The sequence below is a fragment of the Theropithecus gelada genome, chromosome 19 (assembly GCF_003255815.1).
Source record: "Theropithecus gelada isolate Dixy chromosome 19, Tgel_1.0, whole genome shotgun sequence".
NCBI classification, from domain to species: Eukaryota; Metazoa; Chordata; class Mammalia; order Primates; family Cercopithecidae; genus Theropithecus; species Theropithecus gelada.
Genome location: NC_037687.1, coordinates 35,576,495 through 35,593,374, shown reverse-complemented (window position 1 = coordinate 35,593,374; position 16,880 = coordinate 35,576,495). Strand labels below are relative to the sequence as shown.

Genomic DNA, 16,880 nt, shown 5'->3' with positions numbered 1-16,880 from the left:
TAGAGACTGAAGAAAACATTAATTTTTGCCTAAAACTGGGCACACATGTTCTGCTAGGATGTCAGAGTGGAGTGCTGAATTAATCTTGTCAGGAATTAAGCTGGAATTGGGTTTTGTTGTTGCAATATATATCTTAGTTGTACCACTGGCTTCAAATTTCTCTAGTGCTATCTTGTGCTTAGGGTGAGAACTGGAGTGCTAAAGTTTTCTCAGTGTTCCTGTTGCCCCATCCTCAGCTTTTGGCCATCCCTTTGCACTGGGGCCACAGAAGGATTCTCCATGTTCTTCCCTTTCCTCATGGTAGCCTGCTGTTGCTTCTCACTAGGAGTAGGCTGGGGACCAGCAGTGTCCTTTGTTGTCTTGGTTAGTCTCAGTTGTTAGTGGGAATCGGAGTGTGACAGATTCTATGCATTTTGCATTTTAGGGAGCCAGAACCACACAGGACTAAAATGGTACAGAATATCTCTTCCTTCGGCTGTGAAATAAGAAAGCAGGTGAGGCTGCTATACTGTGAATAATGTGAAGACAAGAATTCACAAGAAAAGAGAGGTGAGAGAATTAAAGGAAAGCAATATAAAATCCCCCTACCTTACCCAGACCCTAGCCTTACACTATCTGTATCTTTTCATTTATATGAACTAAGAAATAGTTTTGGTTTAGGCAACTCTAAATTTTCTGTTACTTAGAACTAAAAGCATTCCAATTGATAAAACCACCATGAGCTCTCCCCTGTAAGTGATGATATCAAAGACATGCTTTAGAAGCCCTGGATTTCTGATGACACTGTGCAACCTGAACCAGCACCTTGAAAGCCAAGTTATGCCAGTGCTTTGGTCACCATATTCATCCAGCAAGGGGAAATCTGATGGAAAAGCTGTAAGCATCAATTTATAAAACTGGATTGCACTAGGACATCCTAGGCAACATGGATTTTGAGACGTAAGGAAATTTCACAGAAATATAAAGTTACTGGATACCTAATTTATCTGTATTCTCAAAAATCCAGGAAATTAAAAAAATTAACTTCAGGGGGTTTATTCTTTACTGTTGGTCCTAATGTCATACAACGAAATCGAGTAATCATATCATGAGTTCTTAAGTATAAGGGATAATATCAATAGCTGTTCACTGCTTTGGTATAATTGGTAAATGTCCATTACAAATATTTTTAAATAAAGCACAAAAAAAAAACCACTAAGCCAAAAATTTTGCTTTCCAGAGAAAACTACTGTATATATAATAATGAGTAATCTTTCACACATTATCTATAAGCATATATTTGAACATACATGTAAACAGACTTAAATTAGCTGGTTATTATGAATGTACAATCCAGGTTTTTACCAAATAATATGCATGACCTATTCTTGTCATTTTAGAGCTAAATCATACTTTCTGTAGATCTACAGTATAGAACACATAGAAACTTACCCAAATTCATATTGATGGACATTTACTTCCAGCTTAAAACATTACTATCATTGTAAAATCCTTCCTTCCTGCTAAAATTGCTTAATTATAAATTACTGTTCTATGATTTCCAGATCGGCATGCACATTTTACATTTTGATACATATGGGCGGCTTAATAAATATTTTGATATATATTAAATGACAAGCTTGTATTTTTCACTTTCACCAACAAAATGCATCTCTTTTTTTTTTTTTTTTTTTTTGAGACGGAGTCTCACTCTGTCACCCAGGCTGGAGTGCAGTGGCCGGATCTCAGCTCACTGCAAGCTCCGCCTCCCGGGTTCGGGCCATTCTCCTGCCTCAGCCTCCCGAGTAGCTGGGACTGCAGGCGCCCGCCACCTCGCCCGGCTAGTTTTTTGTATTTTTTAGTAGAGACGGGATTTCACCGTGTTAGCCAGGATGGTCTCGATCTCCTGACCTCGTGATCCGCCCGTCTCGGCCTCCCAAAGTGCTAGGATTACAGGCTTGAGCCACCGCACCGGGCCAAAATGCATCATTCTTTAAGACAGACACTAGCAAGTAAATGGCAACTCTATCCTACTAGTCAATACATTGATAAATATGCTTAGAAAAATTCAAGATTTTTCCCCTTTTTTGTGTGTCAGTGGGAGAAGTATGGGAATGGAAAACTTGACAAAATTAAAATCCTTCAAACTTGACCCTGCTTAAGGAGGTGTGGATTGGAAAAGGTCACAACATTTACAAATCAGTCAGATCAAATGGACTTTGAGAGAAATATGGAGAATAAAAAAAAACAAGTATTGTGATTTTGACATTTATTAAAAAGTATTTGTCATCAGTAACCATTTTGGATACTTGCAAATATTATAGTAAAACTCTGCCTTAACTCACAGGGCAAGAGTAGAAAATCAATTATGTAAAATACAGTGTATTTTTGCAATATTAACCAGAAACATTGTTTATCAGTTTGTACTGATATTTAAAGTGCACACATGTGTACATATACACACACACAAAGCTAAACTTCAACAGATGGCATAATGTATAGAGACCAAACGTTAAGAAGTGCAGTACATCTCTGCTCAAGATGGAACAAAGGATAGGAACTAACCCCAGTAGGGTTACAACCAAATTAATGTGATTTCAGATCATAATAATGCATATTGTTCTACATTTCAAATATTTACTTGAAATGATTTTATTAAGATTACTTGCAAGATTCCTCTTTCAAATACATTTTAAGTGAAGTTTTAAAAAATGAGCTTAAAAGTTTTCAAACATTTTACCTTTATATACTTTTACTTATTTAGCAAAAAGTACTGAGCACCTACATTGAGTTATGAAATGTCATAGTTTTGTAGACTAGCAATGAACAAAGTCCCTTCTCTCACCAAGCTTACATTCTAGAGAACATGGATTTCGGCATGCTCATCACTGTACTTTTATTAAATTCCTCACCATACTCATATTTTATAAGCCTTAGCTCCTGTGCAATGACTGATGTTAAAGTTCTAACAAAATCCCTCGTGAAACCCCTCTCATTAAATGTCTCTGTTGTGTGGTCTCCTGGCCATTATGAATGTTGAAGTTGGGCAGAAACATTACATTTTAATTTTTAAAAATTCTTTTTCTACTGAAAGAACTCTAGTGACTGGAAAATTTCAGCTCCCATTTGAGGACTTCAAAACGAAACAGAATCTTCATTTCTGTGTAGATTCTCTGATGAAGGGTAGTCCTTACCAAAGTCTTCACTTCTATAGAATTTATCACTAGTATGGACTCTTTGATGAATCAGAAGACCTGAGCTCCAACGGAAACCCTTACCACATGCATCACATTTGTATGGTTTCTCTCCTGTGTGGACTCTCTGATGAGCCTGAAGATTTGATCTCTGACTGAAGCCCTTTCCACATACCTCACATTTGTATGGTTTCTCCCCAGTGTGGACTCTGTGATGGGCTTGAAGACTTGAATACCCACTGAAACCCTTACCACACTGTTCACATTTATAGGGTCTCCCTTCTGCATGAACCCTTTGGTGTGCTTGAAGGCGTGAACTCTCACTGAAACCCTTTGTACACACCTCACATTTGTATGGTTTCCCTCCTGTGTGAACCCTCCGATGTGCTTCAAGGCGCGAACTCTGACTAAAGCCCTTCCCACACATCTCACACTTATACGGTTTCACTCTAGTGTGGACTCTCTGATGACCTTGAAGATATGCTCTCTGACTGAAGCCCTTTCCACATACCTCACATATATATGGTCTTTCTCCAGAATGGACACTCTGATGACTTTGAAGGTATGATCTCTGACTGAAACTCTTACCACACTCATCACATTGGTATGGCTTCTCTCCTGTGTGGACCCTCTGATGGGCCAAAAGTGTTGAGGCCTTACTGAAGCCTTTACCACATTCTTCACATTTATAGGGTTTTTCCCCTGTGTGAACCCTCTGATGAATTTGAAGATTAAAGCTCCAACTGAACCCCTTCCCACACTCCTCACATTTGAATGGTTTTTCTCCAGTGTGGACTCTCTGATGGCCTTGAAGGTGTGAACTCCGACTGAAGCCCTTCCCACACTCCTCACACTTGTATGGTTTTTCTCCAGTGTGAACTCTCTGATGGCCTTGAAGGTATGAATTTCGACTGAACCCCTTCCCACATTCCTCACATTTATAAGGTTTTTCTCCAGTGTGTACTCTCTGATGGGCTTGAAGATATGAACTCCGACTGAATCCCTTATCACATTCCTCACATTTATAAGGTTTCTCTCCTGTGTGGACTCTCTGATGAACGTTTAGAACTGATCTATGATTGAAACCTTTGCCGCATATATTGCATTTGTATGGCTTCTGTCCAGTGTGGACTCTCTGATGATCTTTAAGTTTTGAGCTCCAGTTGAAGCTATTCCCACACTCCTTATGTGGTTTCTCTCCAATGTGAATTTTTGGATGACCTTGAAGATACAAATTATGGCTGAAGCTGTTACCACACACATAGCGTTTATATGGTTGTTCCTTGGTGTGCACTATCTGAAGGTCTTGAAAATGTGAGGCCAGACTGAAGCCATTACCACACTCCTCAGAATTGTAGGAATTCTCTTCCATATGAACCCTATGCTGAATGTCAAGATTTGAACTACAAATGAAACTCTTTCCATACTCTACATCTGTGTATAGTTTCTCTTCAGTGTGGATTTTTTGATGGACTTGAAGACATGAACTCTGATTAAAGACATTCTCATTTTCCTCACATTCATGGGGTTCATCCCTAGTATGGACCCTAAAAATACTATTAAGGTCTAAGCTATGACTGAAGGCTTTCTCATAAATGTTGCACCTATAGGACATCTCACCTGTGTGGATAAGTTCATAAGTGTTAAGAGGGGAATAGTGATTGAAATTCCCACCATACTCACTACATTTGCATGGTTTCTCCTCTGTATGCACTCTCTGATAGGATTTCAGATGTGAATTCTCAATATCATCTTCTCTCTGAATATTTTGATGAATGTGAAGAAGTGAACTATAACTACAGCCCTTTCCATGTGAACTGTATGTATAGGGCTTCCCTTTCAAATGGAACTGCTGATGAACTTCAGAGCTGGAGTCATTATTGAAGGCTTTTCTATACCCAGTACATGGATAGGGCGTCTCCTCTGTTTGAATTGAATCCTGATTAAATAATGATACCTTCACGATATCTTCTCCACAGTCATGGCAGCTGTAGTTTTCTTTTCTGTGTACTTCCAGTTTATCATTGTGATGTGAGATCCAACTGACGCTGTCACACTTACAGAAATTATTTTTCATGGAAATTTGCTGACATCTACACTGATAATTACATGACTCTTTCAGATACATTTTTCTCCAAGAATGATGTGCCCTCCAAGATGGATACTCTTGACTTTTTATATAATTGGAGCCATTCCCTATATGAGTCAATATATAGTTCTCATCTTCAGAAATCTGAACTGGTATTCCTGCCCAAACCTGGCAGAGGGAATCACCTTGTTCTTGCAACTGAGAATTCTTCCCTTGAAAAACTTTCAAGAAATCTTGACACCTGATTAACCCACCTGCACTTTGTTGCCAGGTCTGACAGGAGGAAAGCTCTTTGGGGGAAAGGTAGCTTACTGTTACTTCCTGAATACTCTCCATCTTTTGTTGATTCTTCCTTCCTATACGGATAAAGAAAATTCAGACGTGCATGAGTGAATGCTTTATTCAAGAGATTTGAAGATTTTACACTTAGGTCATAACATGAAACTTGAATGAACCAGAGGAATATTCATGCCACCATTTCTAAGAATATTTACAAAATGCCTCTTCTTTGGCTATACCAGTTACAGGTTGAGTATTCTCAATCCAAAGATCTGAAATCTGAAATGCTCCAAAATCCAAAACTTTTTGAATGTTCTACATGATGTTCAAAGGAAATGCTCATTGAAACATTTCAGATTTCTGATTAGGGATGCTCAACTGGTAAGTATAATGCAAATACTCTAAAATCTGAAAATATTTGAAATACGAAACACTTCTGGTCCCAAGCATTTTGGAGAAGGAATATTCAACCTACATACAAATAACATTTACATAATTCAGGATATTTGTATGCCTCAAAATAATGACGTTGCAGCACAACTTGGACAGCGAACATGATAGTTATGTTCAAAAGGCCTAGTAAAATCATAAACATGGCTGGGTGCAGTGGCTCAAGCCTGTAATCTCAGCACTTTGGGAGGCTGAGTCAGGTGGCTCAACTGAGGTCAGGAATTTGAGACCAGCCTGGCCAACATGGTGAAACCCCATCTGTACTAAAAATACAAAAATTAGCCAGCCATGGTGGCGCACACCTGTAGTCCCAGCTACTGGGGAGGCTGAGGCAGGAGAATCGCTTGAACCCGTGAGGCGGAGGTTGCAGTGAGCTGAGATCACGCCACTGCACTCCAGCCTCGGCAACAGAATGAGACCCTGTTTCAAAAACACAAAATGCAACAACACAACCAGAAACATGTTATCATGGATTTATCATGGGTTTCCAGGAAATCTGAAGGGGAAAAGATGATGTTCTTAAATTCAAAAAAATATAGTTGCAAATGGACAAACGCCTTTTGTCCTAATAACTTTTTCTTTTTTGTCTGGCACATGAACATGATAATGTTGTTCATTTGTAAGGGTATAGTATGCGTTAAATGATATGCTGAAGAAGGTAAACACAGACCTTTACTTTATGCTTGAGGCATCACATATCCTGTCACAAATGAGCTATTTATCCTCATGAGAATAATAAGCTCTTCTAAGTCCCTGTAGGCCATTATAAATTTTAACTCTTTTCAAAAGATATTTCACAATTATCAATGGCCATGGCATAGGTCAAAATGTGAAAGACTGTGACAGAATTCAACTAAAAAAAAATCAGAAAAAAATTATGGCACCTGTAGGTGTCCTCTGAGGTGCTCATGAGCCATGAACAAAACTCAATGAATACTGACTTTGGCTTGTGCCGTTTTACTGGAAAATTATGTTAATGTTTAGGAAATTTGAGGCACCAGAAGGGGTTGAAGATGGGATATTTGAGTAGAAATATTTTATTACCAAGTTATTAAAGTTCAGATTATAAGCAGACAGCAGATCTTCATATACTAGTGACAAATATCCTCCCTAAGGACAACTGGTTAAACAGGGTTGAATTAATAACATGCACTCTTCTAACACTTAGAAGTAGATTAAGTCTCTATAATATCCAGAAGAAAAGCAGTAAAAGGAATGTTTTTTCATGAATATTACCCTCAAACATAATCCTGCCTTATTTCTTTGTGTTTGTCTGCCTCTCCACACTGGAATGTATTGTCCATGAAAACAAACACTGTTTTGTGCACTGCATTCCTTTCACTGCCAAGTGAACAGTAGTTGCTCAATAAACATTGATGAATAAATCATAGTTTGAGTTGCTCTCACTCATAGAACTAAAAGGGCATGTAACGTAGCTTTTTAAATGGGAAAGGAACTGGTGATGGTGACAACTTTGCTGGAAAGCTGAAAGGCTATAGGAGAGGTAGGGTGACAATTCAGAGTGATACTGCTGATGAGAAAAGCAAAGGTCACAAGAGTCTACTGTGGATGAAATAAAAATGTAAGATCAAAAAGACCAATAGGCAGGGCCTGTGGATTGAGTCTTTCTCATTTTTAAAGTAACTTTTTAAATGGTATAACTTTGAGCCAGGCATGGTAGTGCAATCCTGTAGACCTAGCTACTCAGAAAGCTGAGGCAGGAGAAATGCTTGAGCCCAGGCATCTGAGGATGTAGTGACCTATTAATATAATCACACCTGTGAACAGCCACTGCACTCCAGCCTGGGCAGCATGGCAAGACTCTCTCAAAAAAACCCAAAATGGTGTAATTTTTCTTGAACAAAATCTTCCCTGTGAGCCCTACCCTATCCCAACTTTTAAAAAAGGAAAAAAGGCCACACTGATGACTCTGTGTCACTAGGCTCTGGGGCAGCACACTGATTGTGGGACAACACTTCAAGGTATGTCCATAGGTATGCATCTTGGTACTTTAAAAGCACATTTACTGATGTCTTTGCCTTCTCAAAAGCAAAGCTTTCAGTTATTATAATGATATTTTATCATATAATGATGAAATGAAGGGATATATTATAGGAGGCATATCAGATAAAGTATATAGCTTATATGTGAGAAGTTTGAGCTTCCAGCTTGGGTTAATCATAATCCTTGTAGTTTTGTTTTACTATTATAAAAAACACTCAATATACATCCATAAAGATACAGTGGAGTATGTCCTGTCTTTTGGGACTGATATAGTGGCTTGAGAACATGAAAGCAGCTTGTTAGTCTAAACCCAATTTCTTACAAAGCAACTGCTTCAATGCAAATTAGTACATTATTCATGATATAAAAATATCTCAAATATATAAGAGATTAAAGTTTCTCTCTGACCAGTGGGTTTTGCAATGTTAAGGACATAGAGGAAGAAAAAAAACAAAAGGTCATTTCACTTTGTTTCAAATTCTTCTAAAAAGGACCACACACGTTAACAACATTAATTTCCTTTAGTCAATGGTACAGACTGAAACACCTTGTTACTTTATTCAAATATCTCAACATTTAAGTTATATTTCAATATCAATGGTAGAGTGGTAATAAGAAATCATGTTAAGCTTATAAATGAACTTTATTTGATGGAGAAAATAAGCATGACAAAAGACGACAAAGACCTCATTTGAGGTAAGAAGGTTGAGAATTTATTACGTCTTCATAGCAATCCTGCTTTAGCACTTAGAGGTTGAGAAAGTCAATCATTCAAGCATCCCAAATTGATCAATTCAATAAGAAAGGTGCTATATTTGTCATAAAAACAAATAATTCCTTTGAATTTAATACTTAGCTATAAGGAACTCAGAGAAAAAAAATCTTTATGTCTTCTTCTTTTTCTTCTCCTTTAACAAAAGCTAAGTGAGAACATCAGCTCAGGTAACCCAGCTGAGATCACCTTCCATTCTTAATTTGCTTTTAGATAGAGAAACTAAGGCATTTTTGTGGGCACTACAAGGTATAGTGGTGACAATGTTTAGATCACAAATATTTAAGCTGCAAAAATATTTTGACTCCTTTCTTAACCACTGATATGGTTTTGCTCTGCATCCCCACCCAAATCTCATGTTGAATTGTAATTCACAATGTTGGAGTTGGGGCCTGTGGGAGGTGATTGGATCATGGGGGTGCTTTCTAATGGTTTAGCACCATCCCCTAAGTGCTGTCTCATGAGATCTGGTTGTTTGAAAGTGTGTAGCACTCCCCACTCTCTTTCTCTTCCTCTTTCTCTGCCATGTAAAACATGCCTCCTTCCCCTTCACCATCCACCATAATTGTAAGTTTCCTGAGGCCTCCCCAGCCATGCTTTCTGTATAGCCTATGGAACTGTGAGTCAAGTAAACCTCTTTTCTTTATAAATTACCCAGTCTCAGGTAGTTCTTTACAGCAATGGGAGAATAGATGAATAAAGAAAATTGGTACCAGAAAAGTGGGGCATTGCTATAAAGATATCTGAAAATGTGGAAGTCAATTTGGAAATAGGTAATGGGTAGAGGTTGTAATAATTTGGAGGGTTCAGAAGAAGACAGGAAGATGAGGGAAAGTTTGGAACCTCCTAGAGAATTGTTACATGGTTTTAAACAAAATGCTGATAATGATATTGACAATGAAGTCCAGGCTGAGGTGGTCTCAGATGGAGATGAGAAAGTTATTGGGAACTGGTACTGGTGATAGATTTAGATATATTTAGGTTTGTAAATGCATTTATACATTTTCCCAACACTGGTGCTATGCTTTAGCAAAGAGACTGGCAGCATTATGCCCCTGCTCCAAAGATCTGTGGAACTTTGAACTTGATAGAGATGATTTAGGCTATCTGGTGGAAGAAATTTCTAAGCAGCAAAGCATTCAAGATGTGGTCTGGCTGCTTCTAACAGCATATGTTCATATTCATGGGCAAAAAGATTATCTGAAACTGGAACTTGTATTTAAAAAAGAAGCAGAGCATAAAAGTTTGGAAAATTTGCAGCCTGACCCTGTGATAGAAAAGAAAAATCCATTTTCTGGGGAGAAATTTAAGGCTTCAGAAATTTGCCTAAGTAAAGAGGAGCTGAATGTTAATAGCCAAGACAATGGGGAAAATGCCTCCAGGGCATTTCAGAGCCGGTCATGGCAGTCCCTCCCATCACAGACCTGAAGGCCCAGGAGGGAAAAATAGTTCTGTGGGTTAGACCCAGGGCCTTGCTGTTTTCTACAGCTGAAGGACATGGCACCCTGCATTGTAGCTGCTCCAGTTCCAGCCATGGCTAAAAGGGGCCAAGGTATAGCTCAAGCTATTGCTTCAGAAGTTGCAAACCCCAAGCCTTGGCAGCTTCCATGTGCTGTTGGGCCTGTGGGTATGCAGATAGCAAGAGCTGAGGCTTGGGAACCTCTGCCCAGATTTCAGAGGATTTATAGAAACACTTGGATGTTCAGGCAGAAGTCTGCTGCAGGGGTGGAGCCCTCATGGAGAACCTCTACTAGGTCAATGGAGAGAGGACATGTGGGGTTGAAGCCCCCAGAATCCCCACTGAGGCACTGCTTAGTAGAGCTGTGAGAAGAGGGCCACTGTCCTCCAGACCCTAGACCCACCAACAGCTTGCACCATGTGCCTGGAAAAGATGCAGGCACTCAATGCCAGCTCATGAAAATAGCCAAGTGGGCTATATGCTACAGAGCCACAGGGGCAAGGCCTTGGGAGTTCATCCCTTGCATCAGCATGGCCTGGATGTGAGACATGGAGTCAAAGGAGATTATTTTGGAGCTTTGAGATTTAATGACTGCCCTGCTGGGTTTCAGACTGGCATGGGGCCTGTATCCCCTTTGTTTTGGCTGATTTCTCCCTTTTGGAATGGGGGCATTTACCCAGAGGCTGTACCCCCATTGTATCTTGGAAGTAACTAGCTTGTTTATTAGAATATTATGCATCCATTACAAAAACAAGTTATAATCTTAGACTGGGAGGGATTTCCCCAAGGTAATGGCAAAGAAGAAAAATTAGTATATTAAAAATAAGAATATACATATCAAATTTTTACATTACTATGAGGTATATGATCATATTAGTATATGTAAAAAAATTGAGGTATTTTAAAAGGTGACATTATGTTCCAGCTGACAGTATCAGGAAGGTGGATTGGCACGGCATGGCCTCAGCCTGTTTTTGTACAACCCAGGAGCCAAGAGTGCTTTCTACATTTTCAAAGTGGTGTAAGAAAAACAAAGACTATGTGACAAAGAGCACACGCAGCCAGGAAAACCTAAAGTATTTAATACTGGGACCTTTAGAGAAAAAGTTTAACTCCTACTCTCAAGGGTCATGTAGGACCCTGAATCTTGACCAAGATGGAAATGAACAATTATAGAAGTAAGTTAATTTGTTTTGAATTTTTTGTTGACTCTTTCTTCTTACCCAGCAGCATTCTTAGCTACACAGTTGCGACAGTGGCTTTTGATGTCAGTCTTGAGGACTCAAGAAACTATCAAAATGTTTCAATTCACACAAATGTCCAACTTGAAAATTCTACTTTAAGACTGTGGCTATGTCAAGAGACTGTTTCGGGCAAGAGTATGGGACAGAATGGGAAGATAAGAAGCTGGACATAAGAATACAAGCGTGTCGGCTGGGCGCGGTGGCTCAACCCTGTAATCCCAGCACTTTGGGAGGCCGAGGCGGGTGGATCACGAGGTCAGGAGATCGAGACCATCCTGGCTAACATGGTGAAACCCCGTCTCTACTAAAAATACAAAAAACTAGCCGGGCGTGGTGGCGGGCGCCTGTAGTCCCAGCTACTCGGAGGCTGAGGCAGGAGAATGGCATAAACCCGGGAGGCGGAGCTTGCAGTGAGCCGAGATCGCGCCACTGCACTCCAGCCTGGGTGACACAGCGAGACTCCGTCTCAAAAAAAAAAAAAAAAAAAAAAGAATACAAGCGTGTCTCACTTGAAAATGCTGCATGAGGAAGACCAATTATAATGTTGGCATTGGTCATTTTTGATACTTACTTCAGCTGATTGGCTATTCTTATCTTTTAGGATTAATGGCTATCCATCTATGAATACCCAAGGACAGCTAAGCAGTCAGAATAGGTATCCATCAGATGAGAAACAGTATTCTAGAATATCCTTCAATTACACACATTTATTCTACACCTATTAGCTGCCTCAAGGTGAATGGAAGAGAGCAAAGATCATGCATCTATTACCCAATTCATTCAGAGAGAAAAGCAAGTCAAGGAAACTGACACAGAAGCATAATTGAGAGGTCTGAGGGGCAATCATGGGGCAGTGCCTCTGAAACAGACTGAATGAGCAAAAACAAACAATAGTAGGTGAATATGGAAAGTGAGATCAGGTTGAGGGGACAAATACCTTAGGACCTAATAGGCCACTTTAAGTACTTTAAACTTACTATGTGTGAAATGGGGAACCACAGGAAAGTTTAAACAGAGAAGTGATGTGTTCTGACTCGTTCTAGAAGGGGCTCCATGGCTGTTGTGTTCCTGCAGCACAGTTCTTACCTGAACACCCATCTTTTGGGGTTTCCGTCTCCACCATCAAAAGCTTTTCTTCTCTCTCCAACTGGGATATTAGGTCTGGCTTGAAGGGCTGATGTGCTGTAAAGAAGGCAAGGAGAGCAAAAGTTTTTAAGTTTGATGACATTCAGTTGGACAAAACTAGACAAAAAGGTATACACAGACAAGTGTGACTCCCCCACATCCCTTCCACCCTGTTACCTTCCACTCACTCTAAGAAACTAACTTCATGATTTTCTATTTTTGAAATAGGCTCTTACTCTTCTGCCCATGCCAGCATGCAGTGGCATGATCATGGCTCACTACAACTGCAGCCTCAACCTCCTGAGCTCAAGCAATCCTCCCACCTAAGCCTCTACAGTAGCTGGGACCATGGGTGTGCATCATTATGCCCAGCTAAATTTTTTGTAGAGACAGGGTCTCCCTATGTTGCCCAGGCTGGTCTTGAACTCCTGGGTTCAAGCAATCCTCTTGCCTCGGCCTCCTAAAGTGCTGACATTACAGGTGTGAGCCACTGTGCCCGGCCATTATTTTGGTTAAACCTTCCTTCTTGTGTTTCTTCTTATAAAAATAAGTATATATATATATATATATGTCTGTACCCACACACTATTTACTTATTTTACCTTCTTTCTTAAATGAATTGTAGTATACTATTAATATTCTTTTGGACTTGGCTATTTTTAGGGAAAATTCCTAGAAATGGGTTGCTGGGGAAGGGGAAATACCTAGCTTTGTTAGATACTGTCAACTTGCCCTCCTTAAGGGTTGTACCAATTTGCATTCTTCCTTTCAATGCATGAGAGCTCCTCATTCCCCACAGCTTTGCCAAAAAATGTATATTGTTACGTTTTTGAATTTTTGCCAATTTCATGGGTGAGAAATAGCATTTCAGTATAACTGTAATGAACATTTCTTTTGCAATAAACTGAACATCTATTCATATGCATACATATTTATATGTGTGTATATTTGTATGTATATATACACATACACACACACACACATATCCTAGCTCCATGTTCTGAGACAAAGAAACGTAGATACTACAATGACCATACCTAGCATCCAGACTTTGGCATTAAATACCATTCCCCAGTAAAAAAACAAAAACAAAATATGGATAATTGCAGAGCCAAGGCAAAGTACAGATGAGCACAAAATATCGTGCTCTGCCAATAAAGAAAGTGCTCAAAAAAAAAATTGTGGACATGTTACAAGGTCACAGGAGCCAGCTTAAAGAGGCCAAACTTGGGACAATTTTAACATCTAAAAAATTACAGTAATAAACTATAAACCTTTAAAAAATTTCACAAATCCCTACAAATAACAAATGAATTGATGCTTGAGAAGTGGGGGGCTTTGTTGACTGCAAGTTTATGCCAGGTGCTGGCTGCTAAATGTGGAGGTGAAGTTAGAAAAATCGTCATTTTGTAACCGTCATGATAAGGACCAGATAAGGCAAGATCATCACCGGGTGCTAAATCTACAGGAAAATACTTGTGTTACCCTATGATTACAAATGGGGGAAAAAAAAAAAGCAGTAATTATATAGTGGGGAAACTGCATAACATCGTGACTGAGTAAGCAAAGTTAACACCACCTTTGAGGGACAAATGACTTCATGTGCCTCCAGATGTGATTCCCTCAAAAGTGCACACTCTACCTACGTAGAGTTCCTGCTGCATGGATCATGTGAATCTAATTTTGTGGAATCATTAGGAATGTTCTATTAAAAATAAGGGAAGAGGTGATAATGTTCTTCAAAAATGTTACTGTCATGAAAGACGAAGAAATGCTGTGGAAATGTTCTAAATTAAAGAAGGCTAAAGAGACAGAACAACTATACTAGACTGTAGACTAGATCCTGTTCTGGAGTGAGAAAAACAAGCTTTAAAGAATAAAATTAGGCCGGGCGCGGTGGCTCATGCCTGTAATCCCAGCACTTTGGGAGGCCGAGGCGGGCAGATCACCTGAGGCCAGGAGTTTGAGACCAGCGTGGCCAACATGGTGAAACCTCATCTCTACTAAAAATATAAAAATTAGCTGGGCGTGGTAGTAGATGCCTGTAATCTCAGCTATAGGTGGCTGAGACACAAAAATCACTTGAACCTGGGAGGCAGAGGTTTCAGTGAGCTGAGATTGCACTACTGCACTCCAGCCTGGGCAACAGAGTGAGACTCTGTCTCAAAAGAAAAAAAAAATTGATACATATATAAAATATATATATAAATGGCTTTATGGATAACATTACAGCATAAATGATAAGATAAAAGCATTATATCTGTCCTGAGAATAGGTAAGAGAATATTCCTCTTTTTCTAAAACAGACTGTGCAGTAAAGGAAAGAATTAATCTTGTCCAAAGAGAGATCTGGATTTTGCCTTGGCTTCTGGAAGGTAATCTCTAAGTCCCTGGAATATTCTGCCCAATTAGAGTGTCTTTTGTTTACCCAGAAGCCTTGGGCCACACACCAGATAATTAAACAACTGATTTACAGTGGGGGCTTTGAGCCACGTGTTATTAGCTTAATCTCTGGAGAAACTGGAATCTAAGAGCAGCCACCCAGGTGGTCAATCATATCTAGGGAACTAAGCTCCAACAAAAACTCTGGACACCAAGGCTCAAATGAGCCTCTCTGGCTGCCAATGCTCCTTGTGTATTGTCACACATCGCTGCTTGGAAGAGTCAGTGCTGTCCACAACTCCACTGAAGATGACAAGTGGAAGCTGACACCTGGAACACTCATGGACTCTGCTCCCTGGGCCTCTTCTCTAAGCTGACTTCAATCTGATTCCTTTCCCTATAATGAATCATTAACCGTGACAACTGCTTTCAGTGAGTTCTGTGAGTCCTTCTAGCGAATTATTGAGCCTGAGTGTGGGGCTCAATACTCTTGGGTCTTGGGGACTCCTAATCTTGCAATTGGTATCAGAGGTAAGAGGGAACTTGGGGACTCCTGAACTCTGCATATACACTGAAATATTTAGAGAAAAACAGCCATGGTATATTCACTACCCTCAAGTGGTTCAGAAAAAGATATTAACGACTATATATATTTTTTCATATACATACATAAGTATGTATGGAGAGAGAAAGAACATGAACATAAATGATAGAGCAAATAGGGTAAAATGTTATTAGAGGTGAATCTAGGTAGAATCTCGGTGAATCTATATGGGTATTCTTGTCCTTTTGTAAGTTTTCGGTGAGTTTAAAGTTATTTACAAATACATTATTTTTTTTAAAAACCGCTCTAAAAAGTCAAGTTCATCAACAGTTACTGGTGCCCTGAAAAAAAAACTTACTAATCTGAAACAACTTACTAAACTGTTAGATGGCAAATCAATGAAGCAGGACCATATTTACTATTCCAAGGATAGACTGGAGAGAACCGTCAGAAACACCTTGTCTGCGCTGCACAGGGATTATTAGGACTCTCAGGCACCCAATCTCAGAGAATAATTTCAGGGGCTTCAGAGTTTCTAACAATTGAGCACACAAAGACACCCCAGGAGACTGCCGTTGAGTTACCAAGAGCACCTATCCTCACCTACTAAGAGCAGGTTCCTGAAGTTCTCCAGCATCACATCTCGGTACAGCTTCCGCTGGACAGAGTCCAGCAGCCCCAGCTCCTCCTCGGTGAAGACCACAGCAACATCCTTGAATGTCACCATCTCCTACCATACCAAACACACGCACACTAAGTTTACAGAAGAAGGGCAGTGCTGAGAAGGTGTAAAGGATGGGAAGCTGTTCTGGAGTCTGGGCAACTTGAATCAAATTTGCAGTTCTCTTCTGTTTGCCTTCTTTAATGCTAATACCACTCACCAAAAGGGCTGCAAGAAAAGAAATCCTTACACTTTAAAATTACTTCCTTTGGTTAGCACTTATAAGTAAGCCTCTGGAACTCTGTTGCACCCTAGGTTACCAATATTTTAAATTGTATTAATAATGTCATTTGCTCCACAAAAGCTTTCGTTCTAACAGTGACTGATGCTACCTGTTTCTCCTCATTTACACACACACATCACTTATTTAATTTGCCAGATTTACAGAGTATCAGTCATCCTTACTGCTCAAATATCTAGCTCATCCTCTGTGCTCATCTGGAGACTGTTACAGTGATGGGCACAGCTCTGGAGCCTGACTGCCTGTGTCTGGATCTGGGCGCTCTGCCCAATGCTAGCTCTATGATCTTGGACAAGTTTCCTTCCTTCTCATTTGTATGGTGAAACTTATCCCATAAAGTCCTAGTAATAAAATGAATGACCACATGTAAAGCATTGAAAAGCAGTGCCTGGCACAC

General features: G+C 39.7%; 1 protein-coding gene across 5 annotated transcripts in view; it reads right to left on the bottom strand.

Annotated features, from left to right (window-relative positions):
• Window positions 1-2,231: 2,231 nt before the first annotated feature.
• Window positions 2,232-16,880, bottom strand: part of ZNF112 (zinc finger protein 112) — a 31,875-nt gene continuing 17,226 nt past the window's right edge. For 3 of the 5 annotated variants that reach the window (XM_025366465.1, XM_025366464.1, XM_025366466.1), the window contains 3 exons: window positions 16,125-16,251; window positions 12,557-12,652; window positions 2,232-5,618 (listed from right to left, as the gene is read on the bottom strand). In XM_025366465.1, coding sequence (XP_025222250.1) covers window positions 3,115-5,618; window positions 12,557-12,652; window positions 16,125-16,248 — 2,724 coding nt within the window. In that variant the 5' untranslated portion in view covers window positions 16,249-16,251 and the 3' untranslated portion in view covers window positions 2,232-3,114. The remainder of the gene's footprint in view (window positions 5,619-12,556; window positions 12,653-16,124; window positions 16,252-16,880) is intronic. The other 2 variants (XM_025366467.1, XM_025366468.1) reach the window with 2 other exon arrangements.